At 44.8% G+C, this 13,208-nt stretch overlaps 1 protein-coding gene across 2 annotated transcripts in view; it reads right to left on the bottom strand.

Annotated features, from left to right (window-relative positions):
* Positions 1-12,159, bottom strand: part of RANBP2 (RAN binding protein 2) — a 96,956-nt gene extending 84,797 nt beyond the window's left edge. For both annotated transcript variants that reach the window (XM_006873036.1, XM_006873037.1), the window contains exon 1: positions 12,088-12,159. In XM_006873036.1, the coding sequence (XP_006873098.1) occupies positions 12,088-12,159 (72 nt within the window). The remainder of the gene's footprint in view (positions 1-12,087) is intronic.
* Between the last annotated feature and the right edge of the window lie 1,049 nt (positions 12,160-13,208).

Here is a 13,208-nt window from a genome sequence, read left to right as displayed (position 1 = left end):
CACAACTCTTCTGGTCTTTGGTCTTTAGTGTTTAATGTATCACATCTGTTTTCTTCAAATGATCTCTAAATTCAGGTGGGATATATTCAAGGTCATATTTTGGCTCTTATGGATTTGTTTTCATTTTCTTCAGCTTCAGCTGAATTTGCATATGAGCAATTGATGGTCTGTTCCACAGTCTGCCCCGATCTTGTTTTCACCGATGATACGGAGCTTTTCCATCATCTCTTTCCACAGATATAGTTAATTTGATTTCTATGTGTTCCATCTGGTGAGTTCCATGTGTATAGTCGTCTCTCAAGCAGTCTAAAGAAGGTATTTGAAATGAACAAATCATTAATTTTACAGAATTCTATCATGTAAGAGCGTTTAATAGGAGATGGATAAATCTAACTCCATGTTTACTGCTAGAAATCAGAGATTTGTGTGAAATCTTGAATTTATGGAGAGGGGGGGACAAATTGTAGGAAACGATCTATTCTTTCCCTAACCCTTCACCTCATTCCTGAACTGCAGGAGGCTAAATGAGTCCCACTGGCTTGTTTTTGTGGTGGCCCCCCGTCACTGGGGTGTATTTGATGGTTGATTTCGCTACACTAGGTAGTTTCTTTCCTTTTTACGATTTTTGTAACACACTTTTGTCTTCTCCTCTCTGTTCCTTGGGCAAATACAATGAATAAAGACTTACTGGTACTGAAAAAAGAAAATGGTAAGTAAACAGAGCCACTATACCAAAACAAAAACAACTACAACAACAAAAAAACAGTCAATGTTCAGCCATCTCAAGAGGTAGCATATAATCAAGAACCAATGGTATTGAAGGAAGAAGCCCACTGTGCACTGAACGCACTGGCAAAGAACAAGACTCCAAGAATTGATGGACTACAAACTGAACTTTCAACATACTGATGCAGTACTAGAGGTGTTCATTCATCTATGCCAAGAAATTTGGAAGACAGCTACCTGGCCAACCAACTGAAGAAACCCTCCTTCCAAAAAGGTGACCCAAAGTAAATCGGAAATCACTCATATCACATACAAGTAAAATCTTGATAATTCAAAAATAGCTGCAATAGCACATCAATAGGGAATTGCCACATGGAACTAGCAAGTATATCATTGTTGATGCCAGATGGATCTTGGCTGAATGCCGACAATACAAGAAAGCTTTCTACTTGTGCTTCATTGACTATGTGTGGAACATGACAAACTATGACTAACACTGTGAAGAATGGATATTCCAGAACACTTAGTTGTGCTCATGAAGAACCTGTGTATAGACCCAGAGGCAGTCATTAGAACAGAACAAGGAGATACTGAATAGTTTCAAATCAGGAAACATGTAACAGGGCTATATCCTTTCATCATACTTATTTAATTTGTATGCTGAGTAAACAATCCAAGAATTTGAATTATAGGAAGAAGAATGTGACATATCAGGATTAGAGGAAGACTCATAAACAATCTTCAATATGCAGATGATACAACCTTTCTTACTTAAAGAAAGAACAGACTGATGAAGACTGCACTTCAATGTAAAGAAAACTTCTTACTACAGCACCAGTAAACAACATTATGATAAATGGAGAAAAGATTGAAGTTGTCAAAGACTTCATTTTTCTTGGATTTATAATCAATTCATGGAAGCAGCCATAGAGAAATCAAACGACCTACTATGGCACTGGAGTCCTGGGGTGGCGCTGTGGGGTAATACACTAGACTACAAAGCCAATTCGATCCGCAAGGTTGGCGGTTCAAGCTCACCAGTTGCTCCTTGGAAATCCTATACCGGGTCGCTGAGAGTAGGAACCAACTCGACGACACTTAATGACAACAACATAACCTTCTGGGCTGACCTCTCTGCCTTGATGGCCCAGCAAATCCCTCAGGATGCACTGGGCCTTTTGTTTGAAGGCATTAATGAGATTCTACATTACTGAGAGCCTAGGTCTGCAGCCGTCCACTGAATGCAGAGACGTACTTAGTTTTGTTTAGAACAAACTCGTGCATGCATGAACTGGACCCCTCTCCTCGCAATACTTTATACTTACCCCTATATGTATGAGTCATGCTGTTGTTGTGTGCCATTGAGTAACACCATGTGACCGAACAGAACTACACCAAAGGTTTCCTAGGCTACAGTCTCAATACAAGCTGATCACCAGATCTTTCTTCTGCAAAACCACTTGGTGGGTTGGGGCCACAAACTTTTTGATTAGCAGCTGTTATAAAAAAAAGACACCAACCACTCTCTACTCAGCTGGGTTCAAACATTAATTGCAATGGCCACACAGAATTCAGACCCCATGCTTAAACTCTGGGTTTATTAGGCAAGTTAAGAGGTCACAGTCAGTCAGAAACACCCGGGTATAGCTCTGCCAGTCAGGACAGCCTCGCTATGCCCAGGCCAGGCTGCAAAGTTCTTGGAGAGCTGCTGAATCCTAATGAACTCTATTTCACAATTGAAACCTATCACCCTAATATTAGTATCTTCTCCCACTTTGTCTTATCCAAATCCTTCATGAAAAGTCATTTGGTGGGAAGGGCTCTGGTAGCGTAGTGGTTACGACTCGGGCTGCAAACCGCAAGGTCAGCAGTTCGAAACTACCAGCTGTTTTGCGTGAGAAAAATGAGGTGTTCTGCTCCCCTAAAGATTTATAGCCTCAGAAACCCTGTACAGGGTCGCTATGAGTTGGAACCAACTCCACAGCACACAGCCAGCCAGCCACAACACTAAGGCTAGAAGAGACACATTACGTAATTCACCAACCCACAGCAGCTGAGTGTTTAACTGCTGTGACACCCGGAGGCTTTCCAAAGCTCATTTGAATTAGAAACAACTTTACATCAAGATACTCACACCCAGATGATTATTTCCAAGTGATCCTAATAGGACAACAACTTTGTTTACACCGTTGTATCAGGATAAGCCAAAACTAAAAAGAACTACACGCAATCAATCTTAAACTTAATTCTAAATTCTTAACAATGAACTAGGACAATATCAATAAAGGACCTCCAGCACGATGGCAGACTAGATACTATCTATGGACCCGCCACAACAAAGATACAAGAGATCAAACGAAAACCACACAGACCCGGATCTTGGAAGCCTGAAGATCAGAGAAAAGGTCAGAGAAGTGAAGTGAGTGCTTGCTGGGAGGAGAAGCTGAGTAGAGGCAATAAGAGAGGGAGACTGGTACACAGCTAGCCAGACACAGCGTGACCATCCTGAACTTTCTCTTAGTAGCTTTAGCAACAGAAGGAGACCTAGCTGAGCACATTCACACAGATGACAGGAAAGGAGACAGCAAATGCGCCCTTACAATCCAGTCAAAACCATACCCTCTGCAGCTCTACCCTTGGGCAAGAGTTAACAGCCGCTCAGATACCACCTGACCATCAACAGAAAGCACCAACACCAGCCAAAGTCACCCTCAACTGAGCACATGCTTCCATTCGCTAACTCCCCATAGAGGAGACAGCTGTGGAGAGCCTCAGAACACTTCCACAGACAATCATCAATTAAATACAAACACAACACTACCACAATGTCCTGGAGACAACAGACAATTCCTACCTCACACGAAGGAACAAGAAAAAAATAGCTCAAAAAATATGACCAAGATGCAGAGCCAGAAAACAATTCTGAGGGGAAAAGGTTCAATGAACTAACTGAAGAATGATATTTTGATACCCTCAAAGGAGTGACAGAAAGATCAAGGCAGCAAGGAGAACACAGAAAAAAACCTTAGAAATGTCCAGGAAAGCACTGCAAGAACAGACAAAATAAGCGCAAATTTTGAAAACAATACAAAACCTGTAATTAAAACTCCAGACGATAAATACTAATTTCAGAAATGGACAATACACCGAAAAGTCAAAGGAGGAGACTGGAAGCAATGGAAGCACAAATTAGCAAGCTTAAATATAAATCTCGCAAAACTAGTATGCCAGAATAACTAGAAAAATCCAAACACAGTCTAAGAGTTTATGTGGAGAGCATTAAGAGAAACAACTTATGGGTGATCAGAATTCCAGAATAGGAAGAGAATGTCAGAGTTATTGGAAGAAAATGTCCCTAACATCATGAAAGGCAAGAAGATAAGCATACAAGAAGCTGAACAAAGCCCAAAAGCATACATCCTAAAAAGAAATCATCAAGGCATATCATAATCAAGCTTTCCAAAACCAAAGACAAGGAGAGAATTCTGAGAGCAGCTCAGGAAAAACTAAGTTCCCTACAAAGGAAAACCAGTAAGTTATGCTCTTGATTTCTCGGCAGAAACCTTGCAAGCAAGGCGGCAATGGAATAAGACACACAAAACTCTGTACAAAACTAAATGCCAAAAAGGAGTCACATACCAGCAAAGGAGTCCCTCAGATATAACGGCAAAATTAGAACCTTTCCAAAGAAGAAAACACTAAAGGGATTTGCAAAAACCAGACTAACTTTACAAAACATATAAAAGGGTGTTCTTGGAACTGAGAACCAACAATCAACTGAGATTAACACACATGACACCACCACCCAGAAGTAAATCCAGATACAGAAGTATTTAAAGTAAGACAAACCTACACAACTGAAAAAAAATAGGGAACCAGAGATATCAATCAAGTCAAGTACAAAGCAAAAAGAGGGGCTAGTGTAGATACAGAACTTCCAAATGGTGAGGAAGTCAAGTCAACTTCAAGATAAAACAGACTGTTTTAAATTGGGGGTGGGGGGGTTAATAAATTACTGGGTTGTTGTTGCTGTTATGTGTCGTGGAGTCGGTTCCGACTCATAGCAACCCTGCACAGGGTTTCCGAGGCTATAAATTTTTATGATAGCAGAAAGTCTCATCTTTCTCCAGTAGAACAGCTGGTAGTTTCGAACTGCTGACCCTGAGGTTAGCAGCCCAATTCATAACCACTACACTACCAGAGCTCCTCAATTACAGGGTAACCTTGAAGAAAAAGAATACACAATCGCATCAAAATAAAAAAGAGCGGTAAGAACTGAAGAGGCTTGGAATCAATTAGTCCAATAGGCGAACAGAGCAGGTGAACACCAGCCTCTGAGACCAGAAGAACTAGATGGTGCCCGGCTACCACTACAACGGCTCTGAAAAGGATCACATTAGAGGATCCTGGAAAGAGTGGGAGAAAACCTAGTACAAAACTCAAAATTATTAAAGAGAAAAAAGAAAACCACTGGGTTTACTGATCAGAAAGGAACTGAAGGAACCTGAACTTGAAACTATGGTCCTCGACACTTGAGGTGGGGAAAGGGTCTCAGGGCCCCATTTCCAGCCAGGCAGTAGATAGTTATGGGACCACATGACGGACAGCAGCACTAGTAAGCTATGCTCACCACGGAAGGGTCAATCACTCAAAATCAAAAGGGCAGATTTCCCAAAGGACACAGCGAGAAGGGATAGTATGGCGGGCGGAGCGCAAACAGAAAACACAGGGAGGATGTGGCATAACTGATGTTGCAAGGAAGGGACTTATCCATCGAGAAGAAAAAGTGTAGGATTTGTTGAATGTAAAACTGATGCTCTTGTCTTGTAAACTTTCACTCAACTCTCAATAAAAAGTTTAAAATTTTTTTTTTAAATAAAAATAATAAAGAAAATCTGAAGGATTTAGTAAATGTTTAGTAAATGTAGTTAAGCGCCACTGAGTCCATTCCAACTCATAACAACACTGTATAGAGTTTCCCAGGAGCAGCTGATGAGTTTGAACCACCGAACTTGCAGTGCAAACTGACCTTGCAGTCCAATAATTATTCTACAGTGCCACAACAGGGCGGCATTAATACAAGAGAAAGCAAAAGGAAACCCACAAACAAAATGAACTCAGTGCAGAAAGTTATGTGGAACAAAAACCCCAGCAGGACCTCCAAAAACACACAGCATTCAATTCATACCTATTGATAAGGACAATGAATGAACAGGGGTTCAATGCACCCGTCAAGAGACAGAGAGCATCCTTCAAAACGCTGTCTACAAGAGGGACAGCAGAGACAGCCTAATGCCCATCACCGGAATGGCTAAACCATCTTTGCTACATCCACACAACATAACACTGAAGAGCACCATTCAATCTGCACAACCTCTCACAACACAGATGAACCTGGAGGGCAGTAAGCTGTGTGAAACAAGACAGTCACTAAGGGACAAATATTGGATGGGACCAATGTTGTAAAAAGTTCATAGGTTTTCTTGGTAAAAGAAATATTCTATGATGGTTATGGGAAATGGGGCCAAGCAGGATTGATTATTCACAGGCCAGAGAGTATGGAAGACAGGGCATGCAATATACAAGAGGGAGGCTGGCTGAGGAAAGATGAAGGGAGAGGAAGACAGAGGGAGGAACGGAAACGTTAAAATGAATAGATGACATTGCATGGAGGGGGTTGCAATTATCGTAATGAAACAAAGTATGATTTGTTGAATGTCAAACTGATGATCTGCTCTGTAAACCTTCGTAAATTTACACTAAGAAGTTAAGATAATAATAACTACCTATTTTGCTTTTGTTTTACCAGAGAGAACTCTCCTAAAAGAGGAGTCCTGGTTGTGGTGCTGTAGGATAAGCACTGGACAGCAAGGCTGGTTTGAATTGCAAGATTGGCAGTTCAAACTCACCACCTGCTCCTCAGAAATCATATAAAAGGTTGCTATGAGTCAGAACTGACTCGATGACACTTAAAAAGAACAACATCCTAAAAGAGGAGTCATAGTGTGGTGCTGTAGGGTAAGCTGTAGTTAGTGGACTGCTAACCACAAGGTCAGCGGTTCAAATCCACCAACTGCTTCCCAGAAACCCTATTCAGGATAACTATGAGTACAAATTGAATCGATGGCACTAACAACAACATCCTAAGAGAATTAAACAATAGTTACTAAAGACTACTATATAAAAACAGAATGTAGGGAAAACCTGGAAACTTTCTGTCTTCAAGCCCAGTGTAATTAAGGTCCTCATATTATTGTCTGTAGAATTTAACATGGAGTCCTTATGTAGCGCTGTGGGATAATGCACTGGACTGCAAGGCTGGTTTGAGCTGCAAGGTCAAGGGTTCATCAGCCACTCCTTGAACACCCTATGAATGGGAACCTACAGGAGGGCGGCAATTAACAACAACAACACAACCTAGGAAGGATCGGAGCCAGGCAGTGCCTGATTCAGTCAGCGCTCTTTCCCAGGACACTGGTTCCACTGTGAGCCAACCTGTGACCTCAGTTACCTAGTAGGGAGTACGAACACAGGTGGGGATGAACACTAGGTCAGCCGCTGCTGAGATGGTACACCACCTGCAGAGACAGTTCCTGTCCCCATCCTACACGGCCAGCTGATTACTCGTCACCCAAAATAAAACCAGCAGCACTTGGATTTGTCCTCAATCTAAAGTGATTGGCACCAAACCTCGGAAGTACTTGCAGGGCTGGGGGCACACCTAATGAACCAAAAACCCATACCAATTGCCATGACGTTGCTTTGTGCTCTATAGGGTACAAAACAGGAAGAGAAGCAAGTCTAGAGGGTGAGCCAGGAGACCCTCAACCTCCTTCTACTAGAAGATCAACTTGAGTCTATCGAAGTAGAACAAAGAGATGAACTAAAGTCAGAGAATCAAATACAATGGTTCAAGATTCAGTTCAGAGGACTAGCAGAAAAAGAGAAGATATCTTAAAGAACACAAGAAATTCTCCAGAATGAAACACGTTTCCCAAATAAAAGGAAACTTCCAGGTAATCTATAAGCTACCAAAAATAAGAACTACATCAGACTTCCAACAACATTAGAAGCTGTTAGGATGAAGCAATGCTCTGAAAAGCAAGGGAAAAAAAATGAGTACAAACCCAGAATTTGGTAACCATTCCATCTATCAAAGTAAGATGTTTTCAGCTAGCCAGAGAAAACCCTCACCCATTTCTTCTCAAAAGAAACCGCAGATTCTGCTGCAACAAAACAGAGGAAACAAATCAAAAGAAGATGATTCAAACACAAAGGATCCTGCAGATCTGTAAGGCTGCCTCTGATGAGCAGGAATCTGAAGTGCGGAAAGGGAAGTCCACGAGAAGACAGGAGGAGGACAGCTAGGGAGACGCTATCTGGAAAAAGGAAGACAAGTATCTGATGGGAAGCCCTGGTAGCACAGGGCTAAGCACTCGGCAAGTCACCCATAGGTTAGAAGTTCAAGCCCAGCCAGAGGCCGTGCAGGACAAACACCTGGCCATGTGCAGCTAAGAAACCCCTATGGGGTTCTGAGTCAGAATCAAGTCAAAAGCACCCAACAAGTGAGTGATGTCCTCTAGTCAGCAAGGGCTAGAGCAAGTACAGCATAGAAAAGACAAAAATCAAGAAATAAGCAAATGAATGCACAATGCAAGGCCAGGTCCACCAACACACTCCAAAACTTGAACACCCTAGAAAGCTTGCCTGGTGTGAAGTAAAAACTAGTCTCTCACTACTCTGCCTCTGCCCCTTTCACCACCACGGTATCTGAACAACAGAGACCCACTGCCCTTGAGTCCACTGGGATCACACTGACCCTACAGGACAGAGCAGACTGTTGAGCAACTGCTGGGTTTGACTTGCCGCCTTTTCAGTTAGTACCAAGCACTTAACTACTGTGCCACAGAGCTCCTTAAATTGTCCAGAACACTTTATTCTGTCGTTTCACTCAGACCTAAGTTTCACATGTTCCAAAGTTACTCACTTATTAATTCACTGAAATTCTCATGTTCTAAATGATCTTACTTTCTTTGAAGAGAAATATTTCATTAAAATACCGAGGCACCCTGGTGGTACACTGGGTTCGATGTGGGGCTGCACTTCAAACCCGTCAGCTGTTCAGCAGGAGGACGATGCGGCAGTAGGCTTCTGTAGATTCATAGCCTGGGAAACCATCCTATAGGGTCACCAGGAGTAAGAATTGTCTATGAGGCAATTGTTGTTGTTGGTAGGTGCCACCAAGTCAGTACCGACTCAGTTACGCTATGCGTAACAGAAGGAAACACTGCCCGGTCCTTTGCCAATCTTAAGAGTTGTTACTACAGTTAAGCCCATGGCTGCTGCCTCTGTGCCAATCCATCTCGTTAGGAGTCTTCCTGTTCTTCTCCGAACATGAAGTCCTTCTCCAGAGACTGCTCCCTCCTGACAAATATGTCTGAAGTATGAGAGACAAACTCTGGCCATCCTGGCCTCCAAGAAGCACTCTGGCTGCACTTCTTCCAACACAGATCTGTTGGTTCTTTTGGCAGCCCATGGCACTGTCAATATTCCCCTCCAACACCCTAACTCAAAAGCATCAATTCTTCTACAGGAGGTTTGGGTTTTTTCATTAACTGTTAAGGCAAAGGTGTCCATAATAATAATCCTTAAGGTTCTGTTCACATCTCCAGTTGACTAGACGGAGAGATGCTGTAGTAGCAACAACCCTACCCGTACCCTCTAACTTCTGTCTGCTCCAATGGTTTTTCATCTTTAGGGGGCTAGAGGACCCTCACTGAGAGCTACAGTCAATTTCAGGGGGTACAGAAACCACAAAGACATCATCTTTTAATTCCATTATTCTATAAACTTTCAGAAGCCTCCTTTTAATAGTCAGTAATCTTCTTTGGAGTCCTGGTGTGGCGCTGTGGGTTAATGCACTGGACTGCAAAGTCAGTTTGAACCTCAAGGTTGCCAGTTCAAGCATATCAGCCACTCCTCAGAAACACTATACAGGGTCGCTATGGGTCGGAACCGACTCGACGGCACCTAACAACAATAACAATAGAAACCCTTAAAAAGTTTCTGTTCTAAACTCTGGCATTACTTTTATCTTTTATTGTGCCAGCAGCTCGAAATTGCAATCAGATGAAGCGACCTAGTCATTTCCTCCTGAGTAATATGAGGGCATACTCACTCCATTGCTCCTGGAAGAAAGAAACTGTATCTCTAATCATCTCTGAGTCTCAGACTCACAAAATCCTTGAGAGCACTAAATACATTTTATTTATATTTATATTTCCCTGGGATAGGGAAAAAAGACACAACTATGTTACTGCTGGAGTCCTGGTGTGTCGCTGTGCGTTTGAGGTTCCAGCTCACCAGCTGCTCCTCAGAAACCCTATACAGGGTCGCTATGGATCAGAACTGCCTCGATGGCACCTAACAGCAGCAACAGCATGTTGCTATTACAATCATGATATTCGAGACTTTTGTTGTTTATTTTTTCAAGATTCTTTCAATGTTTTTCTTAACAGATCTTTATTCTCACAGGCCCTTGGCTCAAAAAAAAAAGCAGCCTTGAATGACTGTCCTTTTTACATCAACAACACTAACATTGATTTAGTAAGCCCCGTGGTGCTGTAGGATAAGCACTGGACTGCTAACCACAAGGTCAGCAGCACAAAAACACCAACCACTCCTCAGAATCCATATACAGGGTCACTACGCCTCAGAACAGACTCGACTCTAGGACACTAACAACAATATGGCATCAGGAGGGGAACAAGGTGGCGCTGAAAGATAACTGGACTGTGAACCCAGCAGCCCCTCCCTCCCAGGGAGCATGATGAGCCTACTGTAAACATTTACAACCTCTGAAGCCCTATGAGGGGGGCTGGGACTGGGAACCAACTCCATGGCAGACAGTGAGGTATACGTTATCAAAAGGGACAAGTCCTCTACAGAAGGTCCTCACAGTAGGGAGAGGGTCAGTGAAAAGGAAGACACTCAACAAGACACAAGCAGCAATCACTGGAAGGCTGGTGCAGCTCCAGGAGGGTCTCCTTCTGTGGCACACAGGGCCACGCAGAGTCAGAACCAACTACACTCAGGTGACATTAGCCCAAGGGAGATGGCCTGGGGTGCAGAGGTTAAAGCACTCCATGGCAAAGGATAAAGTTGGTGGTTCCAACCCACCCACCAGTCACTTATTAGTTGAACTATGCGACAGTCTTGTCCCTTGTAGAATCCAACCATGTGTCAAGTCCCGTCTTAAATGTGAGCATGGGTCATCCTGTGTAATCCTACCAACATTAAAACTTTACTTTATTGATGAGAAAAGTCTAACTTGCCCAATTCCGTAACACTAGAGCTGATTCACCCCTAAGCAAACTGAGTCCAGATCTTGTACAAACCAGTAAAGAGCTTTTTTATCTCATCCTGCTGAATCCACATATATCACTGTTCTTATGAGAGAGAAATGATCCTAGGAGAAGGTTGTTTACAACGACTTTGGCGCCCAGCGCAGTAACCCACGGCATTATACTATGACTTAAAACTTGTGGCGTTTTAAACCATAGTAGCCTTCTATAAGAAACTGACAACTCCAAAGAACACGTTCAATAAAAACAATGCAAATGAAAGAAGCTTCCAGAAGTGAAGGACCCTCGTAAGAACCCCGGGAAATGTCCCGGCTCCTTGGCACAGGTGCCTGTGCACCGCCCAAGGGAAGCCCACCCGCCACGCGCAGCCCTCACGGTTGCTAAAATGCCAGAGTCAACCCACGTGCTTGGGGTCTTCCTCTTCCTCACTGACCCTCCACTTTACTCAGGGACCACCAGAAGTGAGAGTCCCCCCCAAGGGTCCACTTTAGCCGGGGACCACCAGGACTCAGAGCTACCTCCTCCCCCGCCCTTCCCGGTCCACTTTACGCAGGGACCACTAGGAATCAGACCCTCCCCGGGCTAAACCGGTCACCGCTGGGAGCTACCGACTTCTGAGCCGGGCAGTCCCGCCTCCATCGCAGTCTGGAAAGGAACAGCCCGGATATGGCCCTGGGACGCCCATGGGAAGCCTTGGACACAGGCCACTCCGGCCCGGGCGGCCCGAGAGTGGACGACCGGGACCGGCCACAAGCCCAGCGGAGCGCAGGCGCCACCGGCCGCGAAACCCCGCGAGGACCCCGGACCGCCCGCCCCGACACGCGCGTTCTCGCGAGCGCCATGCAAACCCACGGGACCGCGCCAACGGGCCGGCCCCTCAACAGACGCGCGAAGCAGAGCGGCGGGGCCGGGAGCCATGACGCCGGCGCCGAGCCGCGGACCCGAGCAGGGCCCAAGTCAGGGCCCGAGGCCACCCGTCTCCCCCGGAGCTCCTTACTTCTCGGGGCGACGGGGCAGACCCCTGCACCGAAGCGATGTACCGCTCCACGTCCGCCTTGCTGCGTCTCATCGCGCCCTGTGCTGGCTCCCGTAGCGCGGGAGGCCGGCGCTGGGGCCCACAGCGATCGGCTGTCCACTGGAACGAAGCGCCTAAAAGTCCGTGACGCAGCGTCGTCGCGGCTGAAGAGCGGCTTGACGTACGTGCGTGTTGCATCAGCAGGGTGCGCCACGCAGGCGCACGCTGCGAGTCGGGGTTGGCGCACTTCCGGCCAGGCTTTGAGTCTGTGCTGTAGCTCCGCTGCGCGGAGTCTCAGAGGCCGGGTGTCTGCATTTCAGACTTCGGCGTCGAGCTCCATGGTTCCCGCAGGAGGAGGCACGTACAAAACGATCCCATATTGCGATCGCTACCAAAGGTGAAGTAGATCAGAAGTTGTGTTCGCACGATAATGATGGTCGGTAACATGTGTGCGTTGGAATCGCTCTGGGTTTGACCTTGGGTTCAGTGGACGGAAGAAGCGAACTCAGGCCACCTCGATCAACTACAAGCAGCATTCTCGAAGTCATTCGTTAAACATAATGATGTCATAAACTGTGAATATGAAGCATTCATTTTTAAGGTTATCGTTTTATAATGAAAGAACATGTGAAAATTTTAATGTGGAAAATGTTTGTCGCCTATTGTTTGGGACGACCACAATTTTATTAAATATGTACAGGTAGAGTTGGAGATTATATATGTATATTTGTTGTTGTTAAGTGCTGTCGAGTCGATTCTGACCCATAGCGACCATGTATAGAGTTTTCGAGCAGCGGCTGGTGCGCTTGAACTGCCCACCTTGCAGTTTAAACCGACTTTGCAGTCCAGTGCATTAACCCGCAGTCCCACACCCGGATTTATATATATAGTTATAGATATAGATGTTGTTGTTATGTTGCCGTGGGGTTGGTTCCGACTCATAGTAACCCTGCACAGGGTTACCAGGGCTGTAAATCTTTACGCGAGCAGAACGCCTCATCTTTGTCCCGCGGAACAGCTGGTAGTTTCAAACCTTGAGGTTGGTAGCCCGAGTTGTAACCACTACCATCGAGTCGGTTTTGACGCACAGCGACCCTATGTAA

Source organism: Chrysochloris asiatica, unplaced genomic scaffold (genome assembly GCF_000296735.1).
Source record: "Chrysochloris asiatica unplaced genomic scaffold, ChrAsi1.0 scaffold00220, whole genome shotgun sequence".
Classification (NCBI taxonomy): Eukaryota; Metazoa; Chordata; class Mammalia; order Afrosoricida; family Chrysochloridae; genus Chrysochloris; species Chrysochloris asiatica.
Note: the sequence above shows the minus strand (reverse complement) of the source record. Positions and strands in the feature narration are given on the sequence as shown.